The sequence below is a fragment of the Rattus norvegicus genome, chromosome 10 (assembly GCF_021556685.1).
Source record: "Rattus norvegicus strain SHRSP/BbbUtx chromosome 10, alternate assembly SHRSP_T2T, whole genome shotgun sequence".
NCBI classification, from domain to species: Eukaryota; Metazoa; Chordata; class Mammalia; order Rodentia; family Muridae; genus Rattus; species Rattus norvegicus.
Window position 1 is genome coordinate 91,330,420 of NC_141543.1, and position 12,552 is coordinate 91,342,971.

The 12,552-nt window shown below is 48.6% G+C and overlaps 1 protein-coding gene across 1 annotated transcript; it reads right to left on the reverse strand.

The window, feature by feature from the left end:
• Positions 1 to 4,579: 4,579 nt before the first annotated feature.
• Krt35 (keratin 35) lies at positions 4,580 to 7,977 on the reverse strand. The gene is made up of 7 exons (NM_001008820.1): positions 7,507 to 7,977; positions 6,683 to 6,765; positions 6,313 to 6,469; positions 6,011 to 6,172; positions 5,717 to 5,842; positions 5,025 to 5,245; positions 4,580 to 4,727 (listed from the first exon to the last, which is right to left on the reverse strand). Exons 1-7 carry the CDS (start codon positions 7,975 to 7,977, stop codon positions 4,580 to 4,582), a joined length of 1,368 nt encoding a protein of 455 aa, NP_001008820.1.
• Between the last annotated feature and the right edge of the window lie 4,575 nt (positions 7,978 to 12,552).

Here is a 12,552-nt window from a genome sequence, read left to right on the forward strand (position 1 = left end):
ACATATTGTATTGCTGCTTTTGCATTCACCCCTGTATTAGTTACTTCCCTTGTTGCTGTAACAAAATCCCTGAAAAAGGAAGGAAGGCTTGCAGCTGGAAGGACTACAGTTCATCATAGCAAGGAAGATATGGCAGCAGGAGCTTGAGGCAGCTGGTCACATTAATTCCAGTCAAGAAAGAGAGAGAAATGAATGCTGATGCTCCACTGGCTTTCTTTCTATTCCGTTCAGAACCCTAGACCATGGAATAGTGCTGCACATGTTCAAGGTGGGTCTTCTCGCCACACTCAAAACTCTCTAGGAACACCTTTGAAGACATGCCCAGAGGTGTGTCTCCTGGGTGATTCTAAATCCCATAAAGTTGTCGATCGAAATTGGCCATCACACTCTTTTCTCCATATAATGTGAGGATATAAGTCCTTGTTGTATCCTTCCAATTACTTCCTTCAGGCAAGAGGACAGGAAATGGGAAATAATACCTCCCAGTGCTCTCACTGTTTAAGGACGCAAACTAGAAACCCTGCCTTGTAATGTTTGCTGTAACCTTTAAATGTCACTTTGTCTCCCTGTGTCTTGGTTTCTTCATGAAAATGGACTTCGCTTAAATGTTTTCTCAAGAAATGAGGATATAGAGAAAGATAGATAAAGATATAGTGTTAGGTAGGTAGTTACATAGACAGACAGACAGACAGACAGACAGACAGACAGATAGAACAGTGTTACAGTGCACCCAAGCATGTGTGAGGGTATGAGTCTCATCCTACTCTCCTGATTCTTCCCTCCCCCTCAAAAACATCTTCCAGTTTGATCCCCTGGAGCAGCCATAATTCTAGTAGCTTCCTCTCAATGGACAGTTTAGAGAATCTGATGATGTCATATAGAGGGAAGCATGAGAGCAATGACAGCTACGTGAGATGAGACACCTCAGCCACCCTTCGACACCATAACCAGCACTTTCTGGAGATGAAATAAATGGAAGTCAAGCACAGCACTGACATTGGTTTCCTCACTTCATCCCTGTAGTCATCCTCTTTGCTGTGGTGAAATACCCTGATAAAAGCAACATAGGGAAGAGCTGACTTTGCTCCCCACCCCCATCTTGCAGCTGGAGGGATAGCCCATCATGACCGAGGAGTCATGGCAGTAGGAACTTGAGACTGCTGGTAACATTGCATCTGTAGTTAGGAAGCAGGAAGCAGAGAAGGTTGCCCTGAGCTCCCTGATTACAGGACCCTAAAGCCCTCTGACTAATGCACAGGCACTCAACCCTGGCTCTACATGAGCATTCCCAAACAGCTCTCAGACACCCAGAATTAGGCAAATCTCAGGTCAACTAAATCAGGGTTTCTGGGGCTTGAGGCAGGCAAGACTTGTTTTTTGTTTGGTTGTTTGGTTGGTTGATTGTTTGGTTTGGTTTGGTTTGGTTTGGTTTGGTTTTGTCACATTGTGATTTTTGTTTCTTGGGTTTTTATTTTTAAGCTTTCTGCGTCATCCCTGTGTTCAGACAAAGGTGAAAACATCTGGCTGCATGGAGAAAGGATTGTAAGTTAAAAAGCAAAAGCAAATGAGCTAAGAAAAGGTAGAGTTCCGTGTGAGCTGGTGAGCGTGCCATCCGTGTGGGAGCTGGGGTGGCTTAGAAGTGGCTTTAGACCCGAGGACACCAGGGAGAAGAGCGGGACTTCACTAGAGCCTGTGGTCAAGAAAGCGAAGTTTACTGCTAACCACCATGATCAGAGTAGACACTGACACTATCACATGCACTTTCTTGGCCCATTGTTTACTGTTATTTAGATTTTTTATTTATGTGTAATGGAGAGTATGCAGGTGGTGAGGTGCTCATGAAGGCCAGAGGGTACTGGAGCCCCTAGAACTGTACTTACAGGTGCTTCGTGAGCTGCCTGACATGGGTACTGGGATCCAAAATCAAATTCCAGTCCTCTCAAGAACAACAAAGTCTTTACTACTGAGTTATCTCTCCAGCCCCACAACTTCATACATACTTTGGCCGACCTGAGGTAACTCGGCACTGCTACCTGGAAATGCTGCCTGAAAAATGAAATTCCAGCAGAGAAGGGTAGATGCCCAACCTCAGAGCATCCAACTGGAAGGGCGAGCCAATGTTGGCCAGTTTCCAGACGCCAGCTGTATGCTCAGTGTAGCACTGGGGAGATTGCAGCATAGCAAGTAAGTGTTACCTGCTCTGTTTACCTCAGGGGAAAACTGAGACTGAGAAAGGGACTGTAACCTGCCAACACTCTCCCACAGTGGTGAGGCTGGGATTTGAACCCAGATACCTCTGACTCTACATTCCAGTTCTGCATTTCTTACATTAATGAGACAGCCTCCTCCCATCACTAAAATAGATAGATAATAGATAGATAGAATAGATAAATGATAAATTAGATAGATAATAGATAGATGATAGAAGATAATGATAGATAGTCATACATACATGATTGATAGATAGATAGATAGATAATAGATAGATAGATAGATAGATAGATAGATAGATAGATAGATAGACAGATAGATGATAGGAGATGATGATAGATACTCATACATACATGATAGAATAGATAGATAGATAGATAGATAGATAGATAGATAGATAGATAGATGATAGGAGATAATGATAGATACTCATAATACATGATAGATAGATAGATAGATAGATAGATAGATAGATAGATAGATAGATAGATAGATAGATAGATAGACAGATAGACAGATAGACAGATAGATAGACAGATAGACAGATAGACAGATAGATAGATGTAGTAAGTAGAAGTGGTGGTCTTTCCTGTGCCACACCAAGACCTTTCTCCCATGTAGACCAATCCCTGCCCATGACACCTAGTACCCTGCCTGGCACATCTTGGTGCTCAGTAAGGGTTGAATAAAGAGAATGAGGCAGATGCGTGAGCCTCAGCAACCACCGCCATTGTGTTCCAAGAAGACAGGCCACCTAGAGTTAGGTAGGTTGCTAGCAGATACCAAAGACCCCAAGGTCCCGTTTTAGGGGGTTGAAATAAGGCAATTCTGCAGCCAAAACAGAGCGAACTGTTCTGATACCCAGAAGGGGTAGCTCTGGCCCAGATCAGCCCAGTTCACTGTTCTGCTCTTTACCTTGGGCCATGATCACCCTCTCAACATCACGTGGTCCTCAGCGGGTACCTTTGTCATCTTTGAGGAACACATGTCCCTCTGGAGATGATCTGACTTCTTGACCAGCTTAGGAAGTGTAGCACCACCCTTGTCCCTTTCCCATTAGAATTGGGAGAACTTGGTGCTTTGTTTGATCCTTTGAAGGAAGACATTCTGTCCACAAATGACAGACTTCGGGAGGAGATGCTGGGGTTCCTGCATCTGAGCCTCAACCCCTCTTTAGGTGCCAGGAGCACACAGGAGCCTCCCAGGTCACCAGCCTGCTTACAAATGGAAGTCCCAACTCAGGTTCAATCTCTGTTACCTGCGTGTAGTGGAATTGTGGACTATTATGAGATTTCCTGAACTGAAAGGGTTTCACCAAAGAGCTGCAAGGGAAGAGGGGAATTAGTATGAATAAACCCTAAAATTCCCCCGAATGTGGGGCACACGCCACTGCTCTGTGAGGAGCATACACATGCTAATAAAGTGGCTTATCTCAGCTTCATCAGGCCTATGCTGGAGCCCCAAGGGTTACTCTGCCTACCAAGAGGGAAAGTAGATAACAATTGTCACCACACTGGGACCTTGCAGAAAGGGAAGCCAAGCAAAAATCCGCACAGCCAGGCCTTCAGTGAGCAAAGTGACTGCATTGCAACATCCTGAGTTCAATACTCGGCACCTACTTGTTTTTTTGTTGTTGGGTGTTTTGTTTGTTTGTTTGTTTGCTTGCTTGCTTGCTTGTTTAAAGCCAAGCATGGTGGCACATGCTTATAATGCCTGTGCTTGGGAAAGCAAAACCAGGCAGATCCCTGGAGCTCGCTCACCTAGCCCAGCCTACATGGCAAGGTCCAGAGTAATGAGAGATCTTGTCTTGGGGTGGGGGTAGGGGTAGATAAAGCCTGAAGAACAATTCCGAAGGCTATCCCAGACATGGACAAGCATTTTAAAAAGCTCCATTGAAATCCTCTAATCACCCTCAATGACCCTGTTATTTTCAGGGTCACTTTAGGTCAAACATCCCTCAGGTATCCGCCCAGCAGTCAATCTGAACCCAACACAGACACAAACCAACACGCAAATGATGTGAGCCAGTCATTGGGAACCAGAGCAAATGGCTTTATTGCCCCACCCTCGGATACACTGTACTGAATTTCAGAACCTAGGAAAACACACTCAGAAAGAAAGGAGCAGGCCCAGAAGAGAGACCCCGGAGCCCACTGAAATGATGACGAGTCAAGGCCGGAAAGGCACCCCGCCTTAGCTGACAGGGTCAAAGAAACTTCAAGTCGTTTATTTGCAAAGAACCCTCTCAGAGTCGGGGTCTGGGCCCAGCATGAACGAGAGATTTGTGCTGTGCTGTAAGAGTTGCATTGACTGGAGGCCCTGTCGGAGCCCTGGAGCCAACAGTCTTGACCCTCTGGATATGTTGCTCTCAGAACCGGCCCCCTGGGCAGGGCACACAGACAGGGCGGGGGCTGCAGGTTGTACGAGCTGCACCCGTGCTGCAGGAGACCGCAGGAAGGCAGGGGAGACAGGACTTGGAGGGTGAGTAGTCAGGAGCACATGGGTTGCAGGGAAGCCTGGGAGACAGAAGAGAGTCAGGTTACCATCATACGCCAATGGCTGTTTTCAAGAACACTGACAGATCTGAGAATATACACGCAGGAAGGTGGCTTTTAGATCCTGTCTCCTTGTTTTACCCAAAGGGAAACAGGTACCCAGAGAGAAACAGAACCAGTCAGAGCAGCAGAATGAGTTTGTCCCATGACCAGAGGTTAAAACCCCTCAAGTTCCTACATCAGGATACCATGCTCTTCCTGGGTACCGTATGTTCTCCCAAGACCTTGGCAAAGGTAAGAGTATGCAGCCACACTTACTTGCTGTCCTCGCTCTCCAGGAGACCCCTGTACGTATTGATCTCACACTCCAGCCGGGCCCGGACATCCAGCAGCACCTGGTACTCCTGGTTCTGACGCTCCAGGTCAGCCCGGATCTCACCAAGCTGAGACTCCACACTGCCAATCAGGCACTGCATCTGGGCCAGCTGAGAGCTGTAGCGGGCTTCTGTCTCGGCCAGGGTGGAGTCCAAAGCGTCTCTCTGGGAGGGCAAAGGTTACGGGAAGAGGAAGAAGTTACAGGCCAGAGAACTATCGATGAAGATCCACCTGGGTCTCAATGGGACTTCGGAACACAAGAATGGAACACAAGAGTCACTGAGCTAGGAGAAACTACACCCAGACTCCAGCGAGGATGAACCAACCCAACTCCTACAGGGACCATTGATCCAGACAGCATGTCCTTCTTAATGGCACCTCTGAGTGATAATTACACAGAAAGTGATCTTATGCAGAGGAGTTATACCAGGGCATGTTAAGTACTAACAGCCTTTTGTCTTTCACAAGGGCAGTCGTAACATCCATCTGCTTTCACACTTTCTTCTCTGCCCAGAGAAGCCCTGAGCTACGAATTTGAACTCTTGGAGTCCGTTAGTATGGCCAAAGTATGGGACCCAAGGTTGTGTGCCTCCATGCTTGCTCTAGCAGACGCTCTACCTCATCCCGGTGCTTACCATGCTCTGCTGGGCCTGCAGCTCTATCTCCAGGGAGTTGACAGTGCGTCTCAGCTCAATGATGTCCGACTGGCAGGACTGCAGCTGCTCTGAGCTGGTCACGACCTGCTGGTTCAGTTCCTCAGTCTGAAATACACACACACACACACACACACACACACACACACACACACACACGCAATCTAATCAGGAACCCTGAGATCTCGGCTTCCAAGAGTATGTAGATCACTTGGAATCACGAGGGTGAGTCAAGGAAGACCTTCTGGATTACCCATCCGCCTCTGCCGCACTGACCTGGGTGTCATACCAGTCTTCTGCGTCCCTCCGGTTATTCTCCACCAAGGTCTCATACTGGCACCTCATCTCATCCAGAACACGGTTCAGATCAACGGGTGGAGCAGCGTCCACCTCGACGTTGAGACGATCGCCCAGCTGGCAGCGCAGCGAATTCACCTCCTGTGGCACAGATGCGGTTCCAGGTGGCCGCCTCACCTGTACTCACCTCTTTCTTCCCATTCTCACCTACCCTCTTTATGTTCACCTCCCTCCCCTTGCCCATCTCTCCCCCCCATGCTCACCTCCTCCCCCACGCTCACCTCCTCATGGTTCTTCTTAAGGCAGAGCAATTCTTCCTTCAGGGACTCCACCTGAGCTTCCAGGTCAGCCTTGCACAGAGTCAGATCATCCAGGATCCTGCGCAGGCCGTTGATGTCAGCCTCCACCAGCTGCCGCAGAGAAACCTCCGTCTCATACCTGCAGACACAGAGAAAGGCACCCAAACCTGTGATCCCATTTGTATCGAAGTCAAGCCCCCTCCCCCTACAGACTGGCCTGGTGCTGTAAGCCCTTCCCTCATGCCTCACTACTGGATGCAGCTTAAACCCGCCCCCCCCTCCCGAGTCCAACCAACCATCAGCAGCCTCCAGCTGTACCAGCCCCAATCCAGGAACAAGCAGGACAACTCACTTGGTCCTGAAGTCATCGGCCGCCAGCTTGGCATTGTCGATCTGCACCACCAATCTGGCGTTCTCTGCCTTACTGCAAAGAGTCTGGGGACATAAAGACATGATTTCCACGTGTGAAAGGATGTTCTGCTGATAGGAACTTCCCCCAAGCCCTGCATCTGACAAGAGTCACCCGTGGAAGGGGATAGATTGCCACCACCCTGGAATCTCAACACTTTGGAGCTTTACGAGGGATGAGGGCTTGTATCAGACAACAGAACTGCAAGAGCTCTTTCTTGCAATGTGCTGAAAATGTGTAGCCAAGGGCCAGAGAAAGGCATGCTACAGGAAACACTGGAGTGTAAGGGAATGCCTTCCCATCCCCCAGGCCTGCCGTGGGCCCAAGGCAGGTCACTGCCATCAACCACCCTCTGGTTCTCTGGTCACAAATGCTCTCCCTTAGGATCTAGCTAAGTCTTTTCAGGAATGAGGACGGACAAAGGTGTTTTCTCTGCTTTACAGATGTGGAACCTAAGCTTCACTAAATCCACCAAACCCATCCAACTTGCCTCTTGAAAACAAGGACATTAAATTTCAGAAAGATGGACGGTGGCATCAAAAGTCACCCACCCAGTTAGTTAATTCAGCCCATGTTGAAGTTCTGAGTCTACTAACTGCCATCCTGACTTTGTCCTCATCTGATAGATTGAGCTAACATTATTGCAAAGGCTAGAAGAGGCCACAGAGGTGAATAAGTTTTGTTCCCTCCAAAAGTTCCCTGTGGAAGTTGGGCTACTATCACACATGTTCTAGCTTCTGGACCTGAAGCCACTCTGAACCGCTCACCTTCTTCTGGAGCTCCTCCATGGTCCGGAAGTAGGACTGGTAATCGGGGCACATATATGGCACCTGCTGCTCACACCACTCCCGAATTCGGCTCTCCAGGCTAGCATTCTCCTGTTCCAACTGACGCACCTTCTCCAGGTAGCTGGCCAGGCGGTCATTAAGGGACTGCATGGTCTCCTTCTCATTGCCAGTGAGGATGCCTTCCCCAAACCAACCTCCACCCATACTGTAGCCGGTGGCAAAGCCTCCTGTTGGGAGGCAGAGAGCTGGGAGGCAGCTGGATAGCCTGTAATTGCCTCTACCCAGGCCGGCAGAACACACAGAGAAACTCCGGGCTCCCCGGGAAGGACTGGGCAGCTTGCAAGAGCTACTGGAGTACATCCTAGACATGCGAGTGGATCCCCCTCCAGCTTTGCCTGGGCTCTTCAGAGATCCTGAGGAGAAGCTGGCCTTGAAGCATTTGGAAGCCATGACCACAGCAGCCCAGACGTAAGCAGTAGATCTCCGAGAGTAGACACCCCGACACAGAGAAGTGGCTCCCTAGCCTGACTTTATACCTCTGCCCCAGTGGGCGTTGGTTGGCCCTTACAAAGTGTTTTCTCCTCGTTAAAGTTAATTCCACTTTCTATCAAAACCTCTCATTAGTCTGTTATTTAGCTTCCCGTGAACATATCCCGGCCTCATAAAACAGAAGCCCCGTTGGACGAGTGGGCCCCACAGCCCAACATCCTGGGAAGACCCAGTCTGCACTAACTCTTCAAAGGGGTCTGTCATCAGAACCCAGACCTCAGCCTCCTTGTTAAGCAGGTGTGGGAGTCTCATCACTGTCTTGCCTTCTCCAGCTTTGTCTCCTTTGATGGACAGTCAGGGGTAGGGAGGGGTGAAGTAGGCAAGCCTGAAAGTGACTAGAAGGCAAGGGTTTTGTAACTTGGGCAAACATAAAAGACTCTTGAATAGGCCCAGAAGATTTAGCCATGCTGACAAATCATTTCAGATTCCTCTGGACTGCTGTGGTTTTCATGTGATACGAGGAGCCTTTTGTCCTGGACAAAATAAGACATTAGTAGCTCTCAACCCAACAGAGCCTTGACAGGCACACCCCAACTTCCTTGCTTGGAGCTCCGTTCTGATTATATAGCTTCAGCTCTAGCCAAAATAACCGGAAGTCAGTTCCTGGTGACAGCTAGAGCCATGTTTAGGAGGACATGCCTTTTCAAGCCCAAGGAGAAATGGAGAAGACTTTGCTCCTAGCTGCCTGAATCGTTGGAGGGGAAGGTGAGTATCAGATTCATACATCTCCTAAGTGGGTATAAGAAACCTCAGGCTCACAAGCTCATCTCTACAATGGCTGACCCAATGCCTAGAGCATTTGATGAAACACCTGACTAGTCCAGTATGTAGACAAGAGAGACCTGGAACCAGGGCTGAGGAGAGATGCCAATGGGAATAGAATCACACCAGGTGAGAACCTATGGAACCTGTCTTCTGAGCCATTCTGAAGTTTGGGGTTCTGTTACTCTTTTTTAAGTTATTATATATCAGTACACTATAGCTCTCTTCAGACACATCAGAAAAGGGCATCAGATCCCATTACAGATGGTTGTAAGCCTTCATGTGGTTGCTGGGATTTGAACTCGGCACCTCTGGAAGAGCAGTCAGAGCTCTTATCCACTGAGCCATCTTTCCAGCTCTCAGTTACTCTTCTAAGAACACTTCCTAATAGGCAGCAACAATGAGCTGAGACAGTCATGAACCTGGCCTAGCGCTCAGCACCTTCCCACCAGTGCTGTCTACAGACCTGAGCTCATAGTCCCCATCCTGTAGGTGAAGGTGTCAAAGCTTGGCTACAAGAGCTTGCCCAGTACCACCATCTTGACACAACAAAGAATTCTGTCCCAGGCTGCAAGATAGGATGAAGTCTATGGAAAACAGAAAAGAGAGAAGTGAAGTAGAATACACAAGGGATCCCAGGAAAAAGCAACCTGACCTCATGGTAACGTCTGAACTCGTGGGCCCAAATCTCCATCCCACTGTGAACCACCTGACTTCACCTCTCAGAGTGTCCCTCTGTTTCTCCTTCTGTGGTGAGAACAAATATTAATGCCTGCACCCTGAGTTGCCTTAAGCATTAAGTGAACCTTGAAGAAGCCCAGACAGCAATTGCTCATGGCAAGGGCTCCTAGTAACAGCTGCTAGTCCCTCCACAACTGCGGTCCTGTAGGACCAGAACTCGGTAATACCTAGCAGCTGTCATTTGGGAGTGGAGACAGATTCTAAGCACACAGTTCACTGTCCCATGAGCCAGGTGCATAGTTTATGAGCCTCAGCTATAGAACTCCCATGATTCACTGCACCGTTTCCATACCCTGGGATCCAGTGTGATCAGCCCCACCCAGCATAATCCTAGGGTGCCAATGGCTACCTCAGCTTCTCCTCCCTGGAACTGCACGCCTCAGTGCAAAGATGAAGCTGAGCTGAAAGCCTGGTAGAACTTCCCAGGGTGTTTGTATTTCCCACCCATCCCCCTCCTAAGGCACAGCCTCCTGGGTAGGTTCTCTAGGCTCATCAGGGCTACTCTAAAGCCATGTGGACCGGAGAAGTCACAGCAAAACGTTCTGGGAATCCCATATTATCTGCTCAACCTTGAAGGTCACATGGTGGGGCATTACCCCTGGGCAGCCCAGATAGGACCAAGTGCTATTGGCAGCCTCGGATAATCTGCAGAATTACCTCATTAATGGCAACTGTGGCAGGGTCCCCAGCACCCACTGAGCACTCAGGTCCCATGCTCAGTCTTTCTACACATTCCCTCACTCAGTCCTCACAACACACACACACACACACACACACACACACACACACACACACACCACCTATACACTGCATGGATAGAAGGGGCCAACTCCCACAGGAAACTGATGGTTGGGGCAGTCAATACTTTATGCAAGGTCCACACAGGCTCTACCAGGAGACTACATACAGCCCTGCTCTTTCGGTGACTCCAGTCCTCAGACCTGTCCCGCTGCCTCTGGGGCCTCAGTCCCAGCCATCCCTTCTCACTGGGGCTCATACTCCTCTCCAAGCCTGCTGTGCCCACCCAACACTTAGAAGCAATGGCAGAGATCAGGAGAGGATCCCTTTGTTCTCCTTGAACTATTACCCTCTGTCTTGTGTTTCTCCCCTTCATTTCCCCCAAGGGACTAAACTACCATGGGGGCTAACAATGTCCAATATACTGCTATGCTTCTAGATGTCTCCAAGTGAGTGTGAGTGTGAGTGTGTGTGAGTACGAGTGAGTGTGTGAGTGCATGAGTGTGAGTGTGTGTGAGTGCATGTGTGAGTGTGAGTGTAAGTATGTGAGTGTGAGTGTGTGAGTGCATGTGTGAGTGTGTGAGTGTGAGTGCATGTGTGAGTGTGAGTGTGTGAGTGCATGTGTGAGTGTGAGTGTATGTGAGTGTGAGTGTGTGAGTGTGAGTGTGTGAGTAAGTGTGTGAGTGTGAGTGCATGTGTGAGTGTGAGTGTGAGTATGTGAGTGTGAGTGTGTGAGTGTGAGTGTGTGAGTGAGTGTGTGAGTGTGAGTGTGAGTATGTGAGTGTGAGTGTGTGAGTGTGTGAGTGTGAGTGCATGTGTGAGTGTATGTGAGTGTGAGTGTGTGAGTGTGAGTGCATGTGTGAGTGTGAGTATGTGAATGTGAGTGTGAGTGTGTGAGTGTGAGTGTGAGTGTGAGTGTGTGAGTGCATGTGTGAGTGTGAGTGAGTGTGTGAGTGTGAGTACACGTGTGAGTGTGAGTGAGTATGTGAGTGTGAGTATGTGAGTGCCTGTGTGAGTGTGAGTGTGAGTATGTGAGTGTGAGTGTGTGAGTGTGAGTGTGTGAGTAAGTGTGTGAGTGTGAGTGCATGTGTGAGTGTGAGTGTGAGTATGTGAGTGTGAGTGTGTGAGTGTGAGTGTGTGAGTGAGTGTGAGTGTGTGAGTAAGTGTGTGAGTGTGAGTGCATGTGTGAGTGTGAGTGTGAGTATGTGAGTGTGAGTGTGTGAGTGTGAGTGTGTGAGTGAGTGTGTGAGTGTGAGTGCATGTGTGAGTGTGAGTGTGAGTATGTGAGTGTGAGTGTGTGAGTGTGTGAGTGTGAGTGCATGTGTGAGTGTGAGTATGTGAATGTGAGTGTGAGTGTGTGAGTGTGAGTGTGAGTGTGTGAGTGCATGTGTGAGTGTGAGTGAGTGTGTGAGTGTGAGTACACGTGTGAGTGTGAGTGAGTATGTGAGTGTGAGTATGTGAGTGCATGTGTGAGTGTGTGTGTGTGAGTGCGAGAGTGAGTGTGAGTGTGTGAGTGCATGTGTGAGTGTGAGTGTGAGTATGTGAATGTGAGTGTGTGAGTGTGAGTGCATGTGTGAGTGTGAGTGTGAGTATGTGAGTGTGAGTGTGTGAGTGTGAGTGCATGTGTGAGTGTGAGTGAGTATGTGAGTGGGAGTGTTTTGAGTGTGTGTGTGTGAGTGCGAGAGTGAGTGTGAGTGGGTGTGGAATACGTTACATAAGGAAATAAAGGGTTTTGAGAAGAAGAGGTCATAGAAAGGAGAAGAGAAGGAAGAATGATGGACTAGGAGAAGAGAAAAGGCATCCTTCTGCTAGTCCCAGCCTTAGAGATAAGGAGGCAGAAGCCCCAAGACAGGAACCAACAGCACCTGTCCCAACAAGCCAGGTCCCCTAACAGAAAACAGAAGCCATCTGCTCAAGGGAGACAAGTCCCGTGAACCAACTCAAAGGTGTGGCTGAAAATCCTGATAAGATGTTTTTAGATAATTTGATTTTTAAAAAACAAGTAAGTAACGTTTCAGGGGTGTGAAATAGCTATGAATTGTGAAGCCCCTTTTTTATTCCTTAGAACTCCTTTTAAAAAAATAAAATAAAATAAAATGCCCAGAACCCCATATCCACAAGAACTAACAATGTTTAGCAAGCATCCTGATAACCAGAACATGGCACGGACCTACTCAGCCACACTCTAAACTACCTTCTACCTTCCCTCCTTCTTTCTGCCCATCCTTGAAGGCT